General features: G+C 38.2%; 1 protein-coding gene across 2 annotated transcripts in view; it reads right to left on the bottom strand.

Annotated features, from left to right (window-relative positions):
• Positions 1-2,563: 2,563 nt before the first annotated feature.
• The window catches only part of HDAC9 (histone deacetylase 9), a 395,548-nt gene continuing 380,201 nt past the window's right edge, over positions 2,564-17,910 (bottom strand). For both annotated transcript variants that reach the window (XM_031052375.2, XM_005152865.3), the window contains one exon: positions 2,564-8,985. In XM_031052375.2, coding sequence (XP_030908235.1) covers positions 8,946-8,985 — 40 coding nt within the window. In that variant the 3' untranslated portion in view covers positions 2,564-8,945. The remainder of the gene's footprint in view (positions 8,986-17,910) is intronic.

Raw genomic sequence — 17,910 nt, 5'->3', positions numbered from 1 at the left:
GAACTGTTACACACCAGGTGTAGTGACTGACCTTACACATTTGCATTCTGACTAGCATCAGACATATTTATATAAGATGATTTTGGAGGGATGAGGAGAGGTGGCTGATAATGAGAGAAATCAATTAATTTTGGTTTTGTTTCCGAATAATCAGTTATTTTTCTTGATCCATTTGATAGCTAGAGTAAGGCAATCATCTAATTTATACTTCCTCACAGACCAAATTTATCATAACAAGACTAGATCAATTGTAGTCTCTACTAGATTAACTATAGACGTTCCAATAAGATTCTCAAGACAAGGTTATCTAAAATACTGAAAAAAATGTTAGACCTTTACTGATTGTGTTGAAGGAGAGAGAAGTTGAGAAGATATTATTACAAATTACCCCAGTTGTGTTCATACTTTTTGTTACTGTGTGGAGTCTAGTAGAATTGTATGTAGTTAGGCTGGGCCACTGTTACAGCTGAGATCAGGTACTGTGAACATGGAAAGTGAGCCTGTTGGGGAACATAAATATTTGTAGTGCATGCTTTCACCCTAATCAGTTGATAGATATTTTGTTCTGATAATAACTTTAGCACAGCCTAATATTTAATTAGATTAGACAGTTAAAGAACAATGCTTTCAGATGCTATAATGATCTGAATGTTGCAAAATGAGGTTGCTTGTATGTAAAATATACCACAAAAGAGGTAATTTGGGATCTTACTAACAATGCCTATTCAGTTATTAATGAAGACATTAATGTGGCAGTTATAACTGGCTGGATATTTGTCAGTCATATGTGGACAGAGAAATTCAGTCTGAAGCAGCATATGAGCCAAGAGTAGTAAATAAAATAAAGGCTGCACAAAATTCTGGACCCATGCTCTTACATAGCTTCTAGTCAAGTACAGAACCTCATTCTGGGTTTTCACTGAACCTGCTCCCTTTTGTAGGCAAGCCCAGAAAAATATGTAAGAAGAATCTTGAAACTCTACTTTCTAAGACTCCAAGAGGCCTGTATGAATAAAGTACCGTACCCGGCCCACTGATATCAGATGGAAAAATAAAATTCATCTGGGGAAAAAAAAAAAGAGGAGAGAAAAATATCTCAATACTTTTTCTGAAACCATAATTTTAACACTGTCTTCTTCTTATTTGGCAGGGAAAAGAAGCAGAAATAAGGAAGAAGAGCAGTGGCTCAACACATATTCTTTCAGCTTTTATCTCACTATTCTACTCCTTTCAAAACTGTCAGTAGAAAGAAAGATTTTTCCTGGGGAGAAGGATCTCCAGGGTAAGCAGTGAAAAAGCATGAGAGAAGAAATCTGAAAGAATTCACTCCCACCCCCCTACAAGAGATTCCTAGCAGCATTGTTAGCCTGAAGGTTTCCAAAAACCCATTCCACTTCTCGAAGGCAGGGTCATTTCTGTGGCAGGTTGATTTTAAAGCAGCAATGGTGTCTAGCTGGAACCTCTCACAAGGTTGGAATGTTAGAAGGAGTCCCAGGAGAGAGGGTTTAATGTACAAAATGCAGGTGAGGCAGCTAGAAAGACATGATGAATGCAATTTATCACAGAGCTCTGCAATTTATCACAATGGAATCACAGGAAACAAGCAGAGCAGAGAAGCAGATAGATAGACTGGATAGATTAAGCTCCTCTGGGCATGGAACTTCCTTGAAATATGCCAAGGAAATTACATGTTACACATCCAAATTTTCAAACAATATTTTACTGATTGGAGTAGGGCTCTGCGTTTCTGGGGCTGGGGTCCTTTTCCCCAGAAAGGAAAAAAAATGTGTTATGCTGAAGGATGAAATAAAGCTAAAATGGTAGGATGCTGTTTTGCTGCATTTTGGTTTTAATCCACCTCTGGAGCAGCTCTGGATACATGCCAGGAGGTAGGGATCTGTATGTGCAAATCAAGTGCCTGTACTCCTCTCCTTGCCCACTAAGTTTGCAAGTTTAGGTGCATGAAGCTCTGCTCACAGGAACAATTTCAATCTGTGAGCTACTTTTGACAAGGTGCAAGTGATCAAAGTGTGCTCGCAGCAAACACACTCCTTCCTCACATCACTGCTTTTGTGGGGTGCCTTTCTTGAAACAGGTCTGATCTATCAATGTAATAGCTCCCAGTTTTACAGCAGCAGGGCATGGTTCTGTGGTCCAGAGTACTGCTGCAGTGTGCTGGATATCCCCCACCTCCCACAAAGCAGGAGCCTTAACAACTTTCAAAACAGCACATGTACTATTTAAATTGTTTCAATGGGAGGGGAATTACGTGTTCTGCAGTGCTGCAGGACAATGAGGCAAAGGAACTCTAGAATATGAGCTCGGTGTTAAAGCTGGAGCTCTGCAATGTTTTGTGTGCGTTTTAGCCTGCTGTGTAACATTACTTTTACATTAACATTTGTGGTTCCTTTTTTATGCGCTCCAGCTTCACCATGCTCCACCCTTTATATTTTAACAGTCAGATTCCTATGATTCAACCAGGGGTGGCATGTTCAAAGCTGCAGTTCTTTTTAGCACCGATTAAACAGAAAATAACACAAGCAAGAAAAAGCTCAGAGTATCAAACAAGATTACTTCAAATAGCTTTTATTGACACTAGGACAAGACTATAGCCAAAGAATTATACAAAACACAAAACAAAAGGGATTTTAACAACTCAGTTTAAGACTATTTCACGCCAATCCAATGCTCATATATCTATAATCAACAAAGTTCTGGAGCACAGTATTACTTCACATTACTCATTGGATGCTTTCAGATACAAAAATGTATCAGGAATAATAACAATAGTTCCTTTTACTCTTACGGAAATATTACTATGGACCTTTAAAAGTGTTGCCCTTTGGGTCAGTCCCACTGACGCTTTATGCCTTAGAATCTGATCTGCCTGGAAAGACAAATTACAGATAAACTTCTAATACACTGAGCAAAAGGACTGTTTCTTATTATAGAAACAGATAGCAACATGAAATTCCCAAGAAAAAATAGACATTTCAGCTGTTCATCTCTAGACCAAAAAGTCACTGTTGTAAAAAACCATGGCAGTAAGTTTGTTTTGAAAGCTTTAGTTATGACTTCACTAGGTATTGCTTTATGCTTTCCTATTGCATCATAACTTGAAATTTTAGGCCAATCAAGAAAAAAAAAAGCAGCAAGAGACATGAGTATGAACCTGTTCCCTTAACACATGACATATACACCCTCCTGAAGCCAATAGACTGTATCTGCTACTGACAGTGCTCTCTCAGACAGATTTTTCTAGAAACCAGAACTGGCACTTCATATCAGAAACAGGGATGTGTGGCCAAGTTTAGATCTATATCTGTGCTTTCTTTACAGTTTCTGTGTGACTGAGTGCAAAGGTAAGGTTTCTTCTTTAGCTACCTCCTGGATCTTACCCAAATGTTAGAGAAGGGATTTCAGTGGTCTTTGAATCAGAGCATCCTACAGCTCTCCTACTGCAAACATGTATTGGCAGGCATACCATTGGGAATGGGTTAATGTGTGAGATGAGATCTTAGCACAGAATCACAGTACCAGTGCCACTGGTTTAATGCGTCACTTGCCCTTAGACCATACATGCTGGAGAATGCCTTCCTTATAAATTACCCAGCTCACAATGTACTAATTAACATCTGAACAGTAGTATCTTTGATGGTGCAGAACAATTTATATTTTGCTATACACTATTCTAATATGCTGAACCACAGAGCATAGCATTACAGCAGGATGAAGGACTGTGCATAAGAGATATAAATAATAGTTGCTAGCATGTCCTTTTTGGTCTTCACTCTCTGTAGTGTGTTATTTGCTAGAGACTAAAACTGAGCTAGTAACAAGATGTCATGGGACAAAAACCTTTTGGATCAAATGAAAATATTACATTGTTAAAATCAAAATGGGTCCCTTTTGAGGTTAGAGAGGAATGTGAGTTTCACAATTTCTTTTTTTAACCATCAGCAGACAGCCAGCTAAATCGTACGCATACAATACCACTTCAGTTTGGATCTGTCACAAAAATGAAGCATTTAATTACTGCTGGAAGTGACAAAGATAAGCTCTTATTATTCCCACACCAAGGGCAGGGACATCTGTCAGAAAAGACAGACTTCTTTTTTTTTGTTGTTTTCTATGTGCTACAAGATTGAGTTCAATTATAGGTAAGAAAACAAAGTAAGTTGCTTATCTGAGAAAGTAAAAGGTTGAATGATAATTAAGAATCCAAACTCCTCCAAATCCAGGATGAAAAGCAGGTAGCAGAAACCTGATTTAAAAGAAATTCTTTCCCAGCAAGTCCCCCCACTATGTACATATTCTGGTTTACTTCCATATGGAGTCTGTAAAAAACTAAAAAAAAAAAGTACAATGGTTCACAAAGCTCTATCGTGACCTTTTAAAATGAAACAACTGTGTGCTGCTATGCTTCTGCAAAGGCCACTATTGGGGAAAAAAAGGATATAAACGTCTCCTCTATTAGTTGTGTTACAAAGTGTCTGCTGGGAGCTGATAGCTTATTGGGCAAATGAAGAGCATACAGTTCAGGGCAGCACACGTGGCTACTGCGGCTCAGGATGAAAAATTGTACAGTGGGGTCCCTGTCTGTATCCTTGTGGGATGGAGGGGGCATTTCCCAAAGAATAAATGCTCGCTGAGCACCTCCTTGCCCCTGCAAGCTAATAGAAGTTAGTTGCCTCACAACCATCCATGCTTTTGGAAAAGTTCCCTCTAATTCTTTGTCCCAGACACATTGCCCCGAAAGTGTCCTGCTGTCTGTCTACACAAATTAGTCAGTCTCTACATTCTTGTTCTCTACAGGACCTCTGGTGTTGGCTGCAACAAAACCTTTCTAATATTTCATCTCTGGTTATGACTTTCAGCTTTTTAGGGAGGCTGCACTTAGATAAGACACCAACTCAAATACCACATACTCTAGACAGGGATTCATTTTGCCACTTTCAGCTGGCAGCATGTTGTTGACTTTTTTGCAAAGAAAAGAAATAGCCATCTTTGTTTACATAACAGCTGTTTATATTTTCTTTTTCTGTAATGATGTTTACTTAAGATAGCTTAATGATTTTATTTTCCTTGCCTGAAATTAGTTACTTCATTTTCACTGAGAGCAAAATTAGAAAGGTACATAATTAAAAAAGGGACTAATTCTGTCTTCTTTACACTGGCAAAATTCCCATGAACTTTGATTACTCACTAGAAATTTTGCTGAAAAAGGATCATATAATCAAGCACTTCATTGCTGTAGATTATATTAAAGCCAAATGAGCACACACAGAGTTTCTGCACACAGAGTCTCAAAATGAAGTGCAAGACATTCTTTAAGTTCTGAGATTTACTGCTCTTCAGAGCTCCTACTCCAGCCCAGGTAAAAGCTTTAAGCTGAATGAAAATCATTCTTGTCTTGATATCTTGAGTCATATCTCTTTTTAGTTGTCAGTTTCTACTAGTAATTTAATGACCTAAGAATACTAGAAAAATACAATATAAGAAAAACTCAATTGTGCTTAACATTTAGTCCCTAAAGCTAGGGAAGAATATGAACTGAGCAAGCATGATAGTGGTACTTGCTGCTGAGGCATGTCTCATTCTGGAGGTTGGTGGCTTAGGGAAACCTTGATCCAGAGGCAGAATGCAAATTCGTGCACACTTTCCCTGTGGGGCAAAGATTCATTACTAATGGCAATGGCAGCCTGGAGTGGCAGTGCCTTGGGATGTCCTTCTGCCTGCTGACAGCCCGTGTCCCCAGCACCAGGCAAAGAATCACCCTGGGTCTGAGGGCTCTCTGCCACCTCCTCAGGTTCAACTTCCCCATGCAATCACACAAGGAACCACCATTTGCCCCATCTCATTTGTGCATTTCAGCTTATTTTTTCAAAGTAATCAACTCAGATGTAAATATTTTGGCAGCCAGCTTGAAATATCTGGGACTGAATTTTCAGAGGTGTCAATCTCCCTAGCCTAAGCTGAGGTCCATGTGGGACATGAGACTGATGTCTCCTAAAAACAGCTCCTAAGCCTCTGAATTTGGACATTAGAAATGGAGAAACATGCAATTCATGCATCTTTCTGAAATTCTTGGAATTTGTTGTTGAATCCAGCTAAAACTGGGCACTTTTAACAGCATCTATGTGAATATTTCCCTGGAAGTATGTCTAAAATTGCTGGGAGAAATTTTAACTGTAATCCATGGGGAGCTATTGATGGTAATAAAAATACTGTGAGAAGAAAACAGCAGCAAGTGAAACTGCCCTCTCAGAAAGCCCAGGTCTGCTTTGAAGGAAGTGTTGATATTCACCATAAGCCTCAATCATTTCCCAGAGGGCTATACGGTGCCTTGTAATGACATAATCAAAAAGTAATGGTGCTCTGGACTTAAAGGAAAGGAAAAAAAAAAAAAAAGCAGGGCCTGATCCATCTCCCATTGAAATCAAAGAGGATTTTGCTATAGACTTCAGTGAGAACAGAGTTCTGGACACAATCTGTGTGCAGTTTATTTGCACATTTGCTTATACAAATGATCCCAACTTTAACCAATAGCATGTCTGGATGTCTGTCTGGGAGTATGCCTGTACAAATGCATAAGTGTGAGTTTATAATGTGGTTTAATTCAAATTATTCTGGCATTTTAAAGGCATTTCCAGCTACAAAGGACAGCTTTAGTTGATTTCCACTTCAGAATATAGACTTTAATTGGTAAAGTTTGTAACTCGTATTTCAGGCTGCAATTCACATTCAGTTTCATGCAAGCTAAGGACACAAGCAGATTTTGCATTTGTGGGGTTAATTTCAAAATGCTCTTACTATGCGCCCAATTAAAATTTTGCAGCCACTATTTCAAGATGTGAAAATCTCTACAAATCACCCAACTCATCAGCTATGGTCCTTGGTTTCCTTGAAGGGAAATTTCTTTGAAGACCACAAGAAAATCACAGTAAATGGCAAGTAAGATTGCTATCACAAGTCTGCTGAAAATTCAGGATGAGATGAACTCCTGATTGCTTTAGTCATGTGAACGACCCCTTCAGAACAGCCCGAAGTCAGGCAAGGTGGCTTACACCAGGAGTCAATTTAGCCTGCTGGGACTCTGCATTACTAAAATGAGCATGATTTTGGCTTGTAAATGGGGGGTAGAATTTTATTTCACTTTCTGAGAGGCATACACCCATTTTAGAGTAAGCCTTTCAGAATAAAAGTTTACTTCACATTATAGGAAATGACATTCTTTTTTTAGATTTCCCTTTTCAAAGCATGCCTCAGATTTCTAACTTGTAGCAGAAAGCTTTTGTATAAGTAATAAAAGTCTTTAAAATTAAAATGCTAATCGTAAACAAACCCAAATGCATGAAAGATATAGTCTGACTGCATAACAAAAGAGAATTATATAATTCTATTTGAGTGAAATCTTTCATCTTTGATTTACAGGTTTGAGTATGCGTATAACTGAAACCATATTGTTCCATATCTTTCATATCATGGCCTTCCCCAAAATCTTGCTTTAATTAAGGTTCCTTTCAGATTTCAGAATAAAAAGCATGACAGTCTTCACTTATGGCTTTAATATATCCTTTGAGTTTGGAAAATATATAAAAATGAACATCACTTGCTTTTAAAAGCTGAGCGAGCTATCAAATACTGCAAGCTGAATACTTCAAGGTATCTCCAAGGGTTCATTAGGTGAGAAAGTTGTAAACAAAATAAAAGTTGCTGTAGCAGAGCTTTGTTCATTTGAAGTAGTCTTACATACATGCCCTATCTCTTTCTCTGACGGTAAGGCAACACGTGTAACAGTTTAAGCGTTCATTATCAGCTAAAGGCACAACTATATGTTACGTTCTCAAACATGGAATTAAACAACTAAAGTCACATTGCAGGGAGATCTTGCTGCACTTTGGGGAGCTAAAATAAAGCATAAACCGTTTGAAGCTTCTTAAGCAACATCAGTTTTCGTGGTGCAGGACTATATAAAGAATCAGTTTGTATCCACATGACAACCTGTAAAAACACCCCCAACACAACCTCCACAGAAACACCTGAGCTTCAAATGAACTGCACGCAGTTACTGAAGATCGCTGCTCTTAGAGTCAAGATGCAGAAAGATTTCAGAACAAAGTAAAAACACATTTGAAAAGCCATCCACACTTGATCTCTGCTGCACATATGGTGAGAGCTACTGTCAACTACAGAGGGTACAGCACTTTTTTTTTTAAAGGCAGAAGATCACTCATTTTAGAATGTGTTGTCACAATAGAAAAGATTACATGAAATGGGAAGGGATGCCCAGGAGAAGGGAAAAGAAATTAAAGCACCAGCAAGCACAGTACTTCGGGGGATTTATAGTACAATAAGAAGTGCTTTCCCTTTAGCTAAATTCCCTCATTGTAATTTACACACCTTTCACTTATTCATCTAAGAACTCATGACAGGGGGTTAAAAAATGGTTCATAAAATAAAGGTGTCCTTTTGTTTTCATTACACAGAGCGAAGAAAACTAATTCTATTAACAATTTAACACAGTATGAAAAAAATTACCCAGTAAAAATTGTCAGAAAGTGATTCATGGGTTTTAGCAAGCACTTTGCTGGCTGTTGGAATTCTTGTATCTATAATCTATCATGTAGAATTTTGTAATACTCTATTTCACAATTTATGTTGTGAGTGGGTCAAACAGCATATAAAAAGCATGCTCTAGGCTCTTTCTCCCAAGCCCGTTTTACTGTAACTCTAGAATTGTAGCGGTTATATTTAAGGAATCTTTAGGGACCTTTCAAGTCCATCCAAAGAACAAGTGAAGCTGCTATTCAGAGTTTTGTGCCCAGTGTTTATGTTCCATCTGATCTGTGCCACCCAAGCAGCAGACAAGACATGTCTGAGGGTGCTTTGGGGGGATACACAATGATGTCACCCACAGGAAATATCAGGGAGGACTTGGCACTTCAGAAGGCTGGCTCTTCTTCCATGGGCTCGCCAGCAGCTCTGTAAAAATAAACAGGCAATCAGAATACGGCACAAGAGTACACAATGACATTGTAGATTTTCATGCATAATCAAAGCTGATTTTTCAGCTCTCTCTGATGTTTATTTGTGTTATTCAGTTATCCATAAATAGAGTTTCTTTCCTAGGAAGTATAAACAAATGTCAAGTGGAAAAACATTTTAGATCCAAGCAATCACTGAAAATGTTCCTGTTTATATTAAAATATGTCAGAATATTTTATAACTTTTTGTCCAGAAATGTACATGCTTTGTGTCAACAGAGTCAAATAATTTCATGAAAAAAATAGCTGTGATACATTTATTTTACAAGCTTTTGCAACTAAAAATACATGCATTTATTTTTTTCAAGTGGGAAAAAAGTTACAACAAAATCGTTTACTAGTATCCTAGTAGTTAGCAATGTTTCCTCCGGGGTTCTTCTTCAGCGTTCTGATTTTTTATTCTGAGAATTTAGAAATGCATTGCCTGTCTGCCTGCAATTTCGGGGACCAAATTCTGAGCTCAATCAGCAAGGTCACTGCCATAGAGAAAGTATCTGTTAACAATATTAAATAGCTTTATACATGTATTTTTTTCTTTGAAAGTCTCTGGGTAATAATCAGGTTAGGTAAGATGAGCTCTTTAAAACAACCAATAGGTAAATAATGGGGACATACACTGAGCTGGAAAAAAGTGTCATAGTTCCTTGTATCTGACAAGCTATCACACCCGAGGATTATCCTGGCAATTGTAAAATGGGAAGCTCCTGAGATCACAGTTACTATTGAAGGGCATATGAATTTGGACATAAACCAATTTTCACCTCAGTCTGGCAGAATACCATATGACAAATGAGCTGAAGACCTCCCTAAAAACAGTCCCTTCAAATGATTTTGAAATGAGGGTAGAGAAAAAAATAAATGCAAATTAATAAATAAGACGTTTACTGGATAAATCTTGAAAGCCAGTATAATAACTGGCTTCAGTAAAACATCGCTCAGAAAGTACAAACTCGTGAAATCTCATAGAAAAAAAAAGTAATTAATGGGGCTTGCACGGGCTTTGGTAATTTATTCAGCAAGGAAGCCAGGGAATTCTAAATGAATCTGGAGTTTATTACAGTCTATCCCAATGAAAAATTCAGCAGTGTGCCTTTAAATGATTTTATGCGGGTTATTTAATGATTTGGAATGATCACAGATAGTATGTTGAAAAATATGTCTGATGAATGATATGTGAAAAATAAGATATTTTCAGAATAATCATTCCCAAAGGATTATTGACCCTAAAAGATTATTAATCAATAAATCTCAACTGTTTTGGTCCTCCACCACACGGTGGAGAATGTTTCTTATGTACAGTAACCACTGTAGCTCCCTCTTTCCTGAAAGACAAGGTGAAGCCCTTTTGCATTTCTTTTTACTCCTCTTGCATTGCTCTGGCTTGCAGCAGAGACTGCGCAATGGCAACCAGGGTGGGATAGAGCCCAGCCTGCTGCTGATGTACTCAGGTTTGGTAAAGGATCATGCACCATGTGGGGGATTCATACTGATGGTGTATGTTGCTGTTGTGCTGATCACACACTTCCACTTTGTGCAGACACTTTTGGAAGATCTGCATGTCCTCTGGCATAATGCGTATGTGCAATAAGCCCTTGCTAAACATCCAGGACGTCACGGGTCTGTCTGGAAAGAGGATAATTTGGAAGCAGATAACAGTTCAGCTCTCAAATTAGGCTGTGAGTAAGCAAATGAGAAGGCATAATTGTCAATAGATTTCACTTAGAGATTGGCAGAGCAGGAAGGACTGGAGCTCTGGAAAACCTCTGGAGTGAAAGTGGGGCTTGGGGCTATTTATAAGTATCTAGAGAAGCAGTATGTACATCAATCTGTTCACATGTATTTGGCTTCTGGGACTGTCATTCTCTAGTCCCTAGTACAACCAAGAGATGATGTTATTCAGGGTTGTAGTCCTGGCCAATTTTTCACTGATGAGGGTAATTCTGAGGGCCACGACTGACCTCAAGTGCCATATTCTAATACATCCCAATATTTTCTAACCATATGCCAATATTCTGCATCAGCCAAAGCCTAAGCACCATTAGATTTTTTTTTTTTTATGACAGTGGCAGATGTAAGGTACTTTATGGAAAAAGAGAGGAGGAGGTTAAGGTGCTCTGGTGAATCCAGCTGTTGTCCCTCAGCGTGGCAACTCTAAGACCCTTCTCCAGTCTCCTCTTGAAGACTTATGTGTATGCTTTAACTTCATTTTATTCATGTCAGAGAAGTCACTGAATCTATCCAAAGGCTAATCATTCAAAATATACTTTTCTATGAGATAGCAGCTTATGTCAGAGTTTTGTGTGAAAGCCAGTAAAGTTTTGGGGTTCTTAGTACCAAAAAGCCCCATTTTTCCCTCTTTGTACAGAGAGAAAAATACTGTAGTCCCCCTAACCCTGAGCAGTGAATCAGTATATAGCCATTCTGATGGTATCAAAAGTTGTAAAAAAAAAACAGTAGGAATTGAGGGGGCAGAGTCTGACAGGCCAAATTTATGTTACTTCAGTTGTGTCATTGTTAGTTACATCCGTTCAGTCACTCTTTCTGTAGCTGACAAGAAGTTGGCATAAAACATAAAACACTCAAAAACCCCCACGCTGTATTGTATGCTCGAACTGGTTCCTCAAAGGCACAGCTGTGAGTTGAGTTCAGGTCTGATTTGGACTGAATCTGTGCAGTCAGCAGATTTAGAAAGACATCGATTGGGACTATGATTTGTCATTAAGGCTTCACTGTGCCTCATTTGCACTGCAAGTTCCTAGGAGCTGAGCCCTCTTTGCTTTGCTTAATTTGGTGTGCTGGAAACAGTGCTCATCTGTAGTTCTCTAGATGTACAATTCACACTATGGCAGACTGAAGTAGTTTGTTTGAAGTTAATGCTAATCAAAATTATTCCATTTAAACCTTAAAACAAAAGAAATGGATGGGACAAAACTCATACCATATGGATAGAATCTGGCAAAATGTGTGGCATATTAAGTATTATCTTGTGGCAGTTGAGAATAAACAGCAACCATATTAATTATGAGAATATTATTTCAAATAGTTCATATCAGCACTTTTAAAAACTGTTAATATTTAAGAATTAAGATAAACCCTGTACATAATCCAAAAAAAGCAAATGTTTCTCTTACCTTATTTTTAGAGTTACAGAAATTCCTCATAGCTACATCATCACACACATAAAAATAAAAATTCAAGATATGTTTCCAAGTCACAGAAAATGCTGAACAAAAGATAGATTTTTCTGGCATGGTATGGATGTTTTATGCTATGATCTGCTCCTAACTTAACTCAGCTGTTATTGATCACTGTAATTGAAAAGTGATCCTCTGGTAGCAAAGAGCCAGGGAAACAGAGGTACGTTTCTATATCATGAAGATGATTCAGAGTGTCTGCCTAAATGCATCGTATAAGAGATCCTGAGTAAGTGAATATCCTAGTAGAAATAGACTTTGTATGGATCCAAGAAAAAGGAACTAAAAGTAAAACTGATCATAGTTTAAGACCAGAATAAGGTAACTACACATATACTCTGTAAAGAGGAAGTAATGTCCAAATAAGGCAATTTAAATAAACTATAAACTATGGCAAGATAAATGTAAACCCTTGATGAGGCAGGCCAAAGGAAAGTCTGAAGAGCAACATATTAAAATAATAAAAATTAATAAAAAAAGATCTTTCAAAGCACATCAGAAGAAATGATCAAAGCATAAAAGGAGCATCAAGGAAGGTAGACCGCAAAAGCAAAATGAACTATTTATATCTGTGTTCACTAGAGCAGTGTCAGGGAGACTTTATTGTTTGCAGATGAACAATCTTAAACTGAATCAGCACTTATAACAAACTGATATATTAAACATGGCCAAATTGCTAAAAGCAGATATTCGTCCACTGTGTTCTAGGGGAATGCAATTATGATATTGCTAAAGAAATAATTACTGAGCATATTCTACTGCTTAACTTTGCATCCATAAAAGAGATAGAGAAGGTAAGAAATTCAATTCCCCTTTTGGAAACTACAGGAGATACAGTAAGCTGGTATGGGGAAATCAGTTTTAATCAGTGATTACTAGGCATTTAGGTAACAGTAATTTGGGTAAGAGTTAGGTCTGAACACTTAGAAAGAAAGTGAGGCTTATAAATTTATCAGAAGTTTCTGAAGGAAATGAAAGAAGAGGAATCAAGTGATATCCCTGCACAAAGAAACCTTCCAACAATTTTATCCAAATGCTTTGAGGAACCTAGGTAATGAAAGAAGGCCCTCTCATAGGTAGATAATCCATCAAAAGTAGGAAACGTAATAATATTTGTGATTTTTTCCTATGGAAGGATTCTCCAGAGCATCTCAAAAGGACTTAGCAGACTTAATATTTCTAGGTGATAACGTTTGTTGACGACAAACTACTGATACTGGTCAGTTCTAAAGCCCCTAACACCATTTCTGAATGGAAAAGAAGGCAAATTAACACAAACTAAAACACAATGCACAAAATAGGAGGGAGGACAAATTTAATTGCTCTTACACAGTGGTGGCTATGACTGAGAGCTTGAAATTAATGGTAGGAGAGCAGAGAGCAAAACAGCATTAAGACGGTGTGTTCAACACCTGGAGTCCTGCATGCAGTTCTTCCTCCATCTCAAAGAAAACTAGAAAAGGCACAGAATCATCAGTGGTAAGAAATTATTTTCATACCAGGAAGAATACAGAGTCTTGAGACAGCTGAAGCCTTTAAAATCAGAAATGGGGCAAAGACTATGAGTAAGAAAACTGCTGCAAGAACTAGGGATTCCCCAGTGAATTTGTTGGTTATAAGTTCAGAGCAATGTCTGATGAGCCTGTGGGATTCACTACCTAAGTACCAAAGGTGTAATCTGGTTTAAAAAGCCCTTTGAGAAGTTTATGCCTGGGTAGGTATCCTGGAAGCTTTAAATGACATGGGTCAGATACAGCTGTTGAGATTTACCAACCCATTAGGGCAAGGCCTATTCTCAAACTTCTCTGCTCCTGATTCTCTTCCTTATTCATTACCCCACATGGGGGATGAGAGGAAGCTGATCAAGACAGGGCTGCAGCCTGACCTGGGGAACCCTGACCTTTTTCTTTAGCAACTGATCCTGGCTGTGACTTCAGATCCTGTGGGGTATGCCCAGGTTACTCAGCACAGCTGAAGTGGATACCCAAATAGCTAAATGTTAAGAGAAGCTCTATGACTTGATACACAAACACAACACACAACCCTGATGATGGCTAGCTGCTCCCCAAGGTCCAACCAGTTGCTCTGGTATAGAACAATATGATGTGTGTAATATAATGCAATATGATTGAAACTGCAACTGGTAGCTCTGTAACAGTAGTATCTAAAAATTGCACTTTGTTTTCATTTCCATTTGAGTAAAATCTATAACTAGCTGAACAAGGGCCATAAAGTCAAATTCTGATAAATGTTATTCTCAAAATTTACTGTTTGCTATAAAAATAGTAAGCGCAAGAGATATCTCTCCACACCCTTTTATTTTTCAATATTAAGAAACATACGGAAGCTCCCATGTATCAGGGACAGCACTGTACTGAATATTTTCATAGCATGATTTCTGAAACAGATGTCTGGCCAAAGCAAAATTCTAATCAGCTAAATCCGTATCTCATGTAGGGAATAAGGAGTTATCAACACACAAAAGTTATGGTAGTTAGAAATGTTTTATAGGGCATGCCTGTTCCTTTAATTGCATCTGCATTTAAATCTGTGTTAGCATCATGCATGTTTTCTTTCCTATCCACAAACTTTTTCCTATATCTGTTTTCTTCTGAAATCTATAATCAAGTTTCAATTGGACCTTAAAATGCAGAGCTCTGCTTTGGTAAAATAAAACAAAAGTGCAGCAGCTTTTCACAGTTTTCTTCATTTAGCATGCTAGAGAAAATCAAATAAAAAATAATCAGCACTGTCACTTGAAGAAAAGAAAGAAAGAAGGAAGGAAGAAAGAGAAATACTTAACATGGGCCTTAGCCAGGAGCATTTTATCCTTTATTCATCAGTGGTAAATGAGTCAGATATGAGTTGGCCAGCAAACGAGATGCTTTACCCAAAATCTTAGTTTAAAGTGAGTCATCTCACTCCAAACACCAATATATCCTCCAACATAACTGGCAAGAGTTTTCACTGGAGACTCTTGTTGCTGCTCTCTTCATCTGGAGGACTGACCATCTCAAGCTGAAGCCAACAGGATCTCTATCATCAGTTCAGAACTGTGAAGCAGTGTTAGAGATGCAGTCTAGAATTATCAGCCTGGCTGACCATGGTGGGAATTTAAAGAAAGTAAATTGGTTCCTGGCATAATGAAGAAACCCTTCAGCCTGCCCTGTCAGCCATGGTGCTTTCTGCTCTGATCCCACCCTCCTGTCACAACCAACTTTCCCAAACAAACACTCAATGCAAAAGCTTGCAACAGGTCTTCAGAAGGTGGCCCACATCTACAATGGAGAAAGGAGGGTACACCTACAGTGGCCATATTAAGAGGGCATGAGAGCCCAGATGAGTTCTTACATCCCTGAAGCCTGGTAGTTTGCCACAGAAAAAGGCTGCAGAAGGAGCACTGCATACTTGGTCCTAAATTACAACAAAGATAACAAACAGGAAAATGTAGAGTTGGAACCAACCTACATTGCTGCAGTTTGCATTGGTATGTGCTTGTGAAATTAACAGCCTGTTTTTGTGAAATGAATGAAAATATACTGGCATGAAACCAGAGTGTGCAATGTGGAATCAGTCCCTGGATTTATGATCCCGTGCTGGACTTACATTCATGCTCGAAGTGCAGCCAGGTCCTCTCAGGTTTCCCAGCAGCTCAGAGGACCTTCAAAATCAGACCTTCAAGGTGACCATATTTTATTTCATGTTCCTCCTTACATTCTTCATTCAGCAGGAAGATAACAAAGAGAATGATGCCCTGAAGCCTCAGAAAACCTAACCATCAATTTTGGCCCACTGGGACTGCACTTATGTTATCCTGTCTGATGGCAATCTGGCTTTGGGTGACTTCTTTGTGGGTTACAAATATGAAAACAGACTTAGGAACGAATGTGTGCATAGGGGTTTTTTTGAGCTGCTAAAAAATCTCAGCAGCACCACAGAAGATATTTCAAAGGAAGGCATTTTTCCACAGAACAATTAATGACGACAGATTGGTCCCTATAAGAGTCCAGAACTGATGAAGTGTACTGAATCTGGCAGCCACATGAATTCCATTTGTGTACATTTCAGTACATCCGGTTTTGTGTTGTTTTTTTTTTTTTTTTTTTAATTTCTCTCAGCTCTGCCCTGAAATGTTATATTCAGAATGGATGGAAACTGTCACAGGTTATCATTAGGTAGGTAATAAATACAATAATTAAGTGCAGTGTTAGCCAAAGGGTTATTTTCTTCAAATCATGTAGGATCAGTAGTTGCTCTCAATGGCTGTAGTTTTAAGTGAGCAGAGGCACATAACAAATACAATTCTTGGTTATTCTGAGCAATGTCAAAATACACAAAATTAACCACACTCTTACACAGAAAAATTTAAAGCTTTACTTTGCTTGACTGCATTAGTTCCAATACTTGAACCAAAATTCTTTATCTTTCAGTGCTATACACACACAAGAGCAGGCACCTTTCTGTCTCATAACTGTCCCAAATTTATATAACAAAACTTACATTATTCCTTAGCTGAACACTGATTAGCACCCTCACAAAACTAAAATATGTCTCTCACTTGTCATGGATTCTTCACTAAGCTTTTATGGATTTGTTTGCAATAATAGCACAACAATAGCCATAGCATATATTAAAATCTAATTACAATTGGAAAGGTAATTATGTAAATATTTCACTAGCTATCTGTGCTCCCTGTGTGTTGCTTTGAGCTGTGTCTGTTAACTCATTGACAGATGAGTTCTCCCACTGTTGTGAAAGATACTCAGTCCCAAATGAAGCCATAGTTTTTAGCACCATTCAAGTTCCCTGCATGCCTATCTGTTCAGTTCTGATTAAAGAGCCAATGAAGGAGGTAAGAGCCAAATCAAACAAGAAACTGTCACAATGTAGGAGCCATGGATCTTTCTGCCTCCACTCCTATCACTGCTCTGCCTACCCAGAGCAACCTCCTTTCTCTCCTGTTGCACAGCTCTGCTCTGCCGTCTGCAGTGAGCTGATGAGTCTCCTTATAAGGTTTTTTCTCCTTTCTTCCTTCCTCCCCTGTTTTCTCTAGGTGATGAAAACCAAATGGTTCCACTGCATTTTGGGGTTTCCTCTACCGGTGAAGGCCAGGGAACATTGTCCTTAAAACAAGTAAATAGGATACTCCAAGAACTTCTGCAGTAGGCTGTTTCCTAACAGCTCTTTGAAGAAATACTGTTTTTCAATGACACAGTACTGGGTGTCTGTTTTTTTTATTTAAAAAAAATCTCTTATTGGCAAAAAGCACAACAGCAATTGCTGCATCATTTTATCAAATTGTGAAACTGAAGGCAATCTTCATTAATGTAAAAAGCAGCTGACAAGCTGGAAAAAAACCCAGCATTCTCACTCTTTGCTGTTGTACCTTCATTTTGATACATGGAAAATGCTGGCCCTAATCCTTGTCAGGATTGCTTTAAGTTTTATACTGGCACCTGTCCATTGCTTCCAGGGAAATAACTTTTAATGCATGTCTAATATAATTTAATAATGATTTAAGTCCATCCTTATTAAATTTATCTGAATGTGTTAAATGTCTTCCTAGAAAATGAGAACAGTTTTGAACAGCTTCCAATGAGAAGAATATGGTTAATTACACTTGATCATGTCTATTTTCCTCATGTGGATATTACACTTTTTGTGTACTA

This window comes from Melopsittacus undulatus, chromosome 1 (assembly GCF_012275295.1).
Source record: "Melopsittacus undulatus isolate bMelUnd1 chromosome 1, bMelUnd1.mat.Z, whole genome shotgun sequence".
NCBI classification, from domain to species: domain Eukaryota; kingdom Metazoa; phylum Chordata; class Aves; order Psittaciformes; family Psittaculidae; genus Melopsittacus; species Melopsittacus undulatus.
The sequence above is the reverse complement of the archived record's forward strand: the minus strand, read 5'-3'. Positions and strand labels throughout refer to the sequence as shown.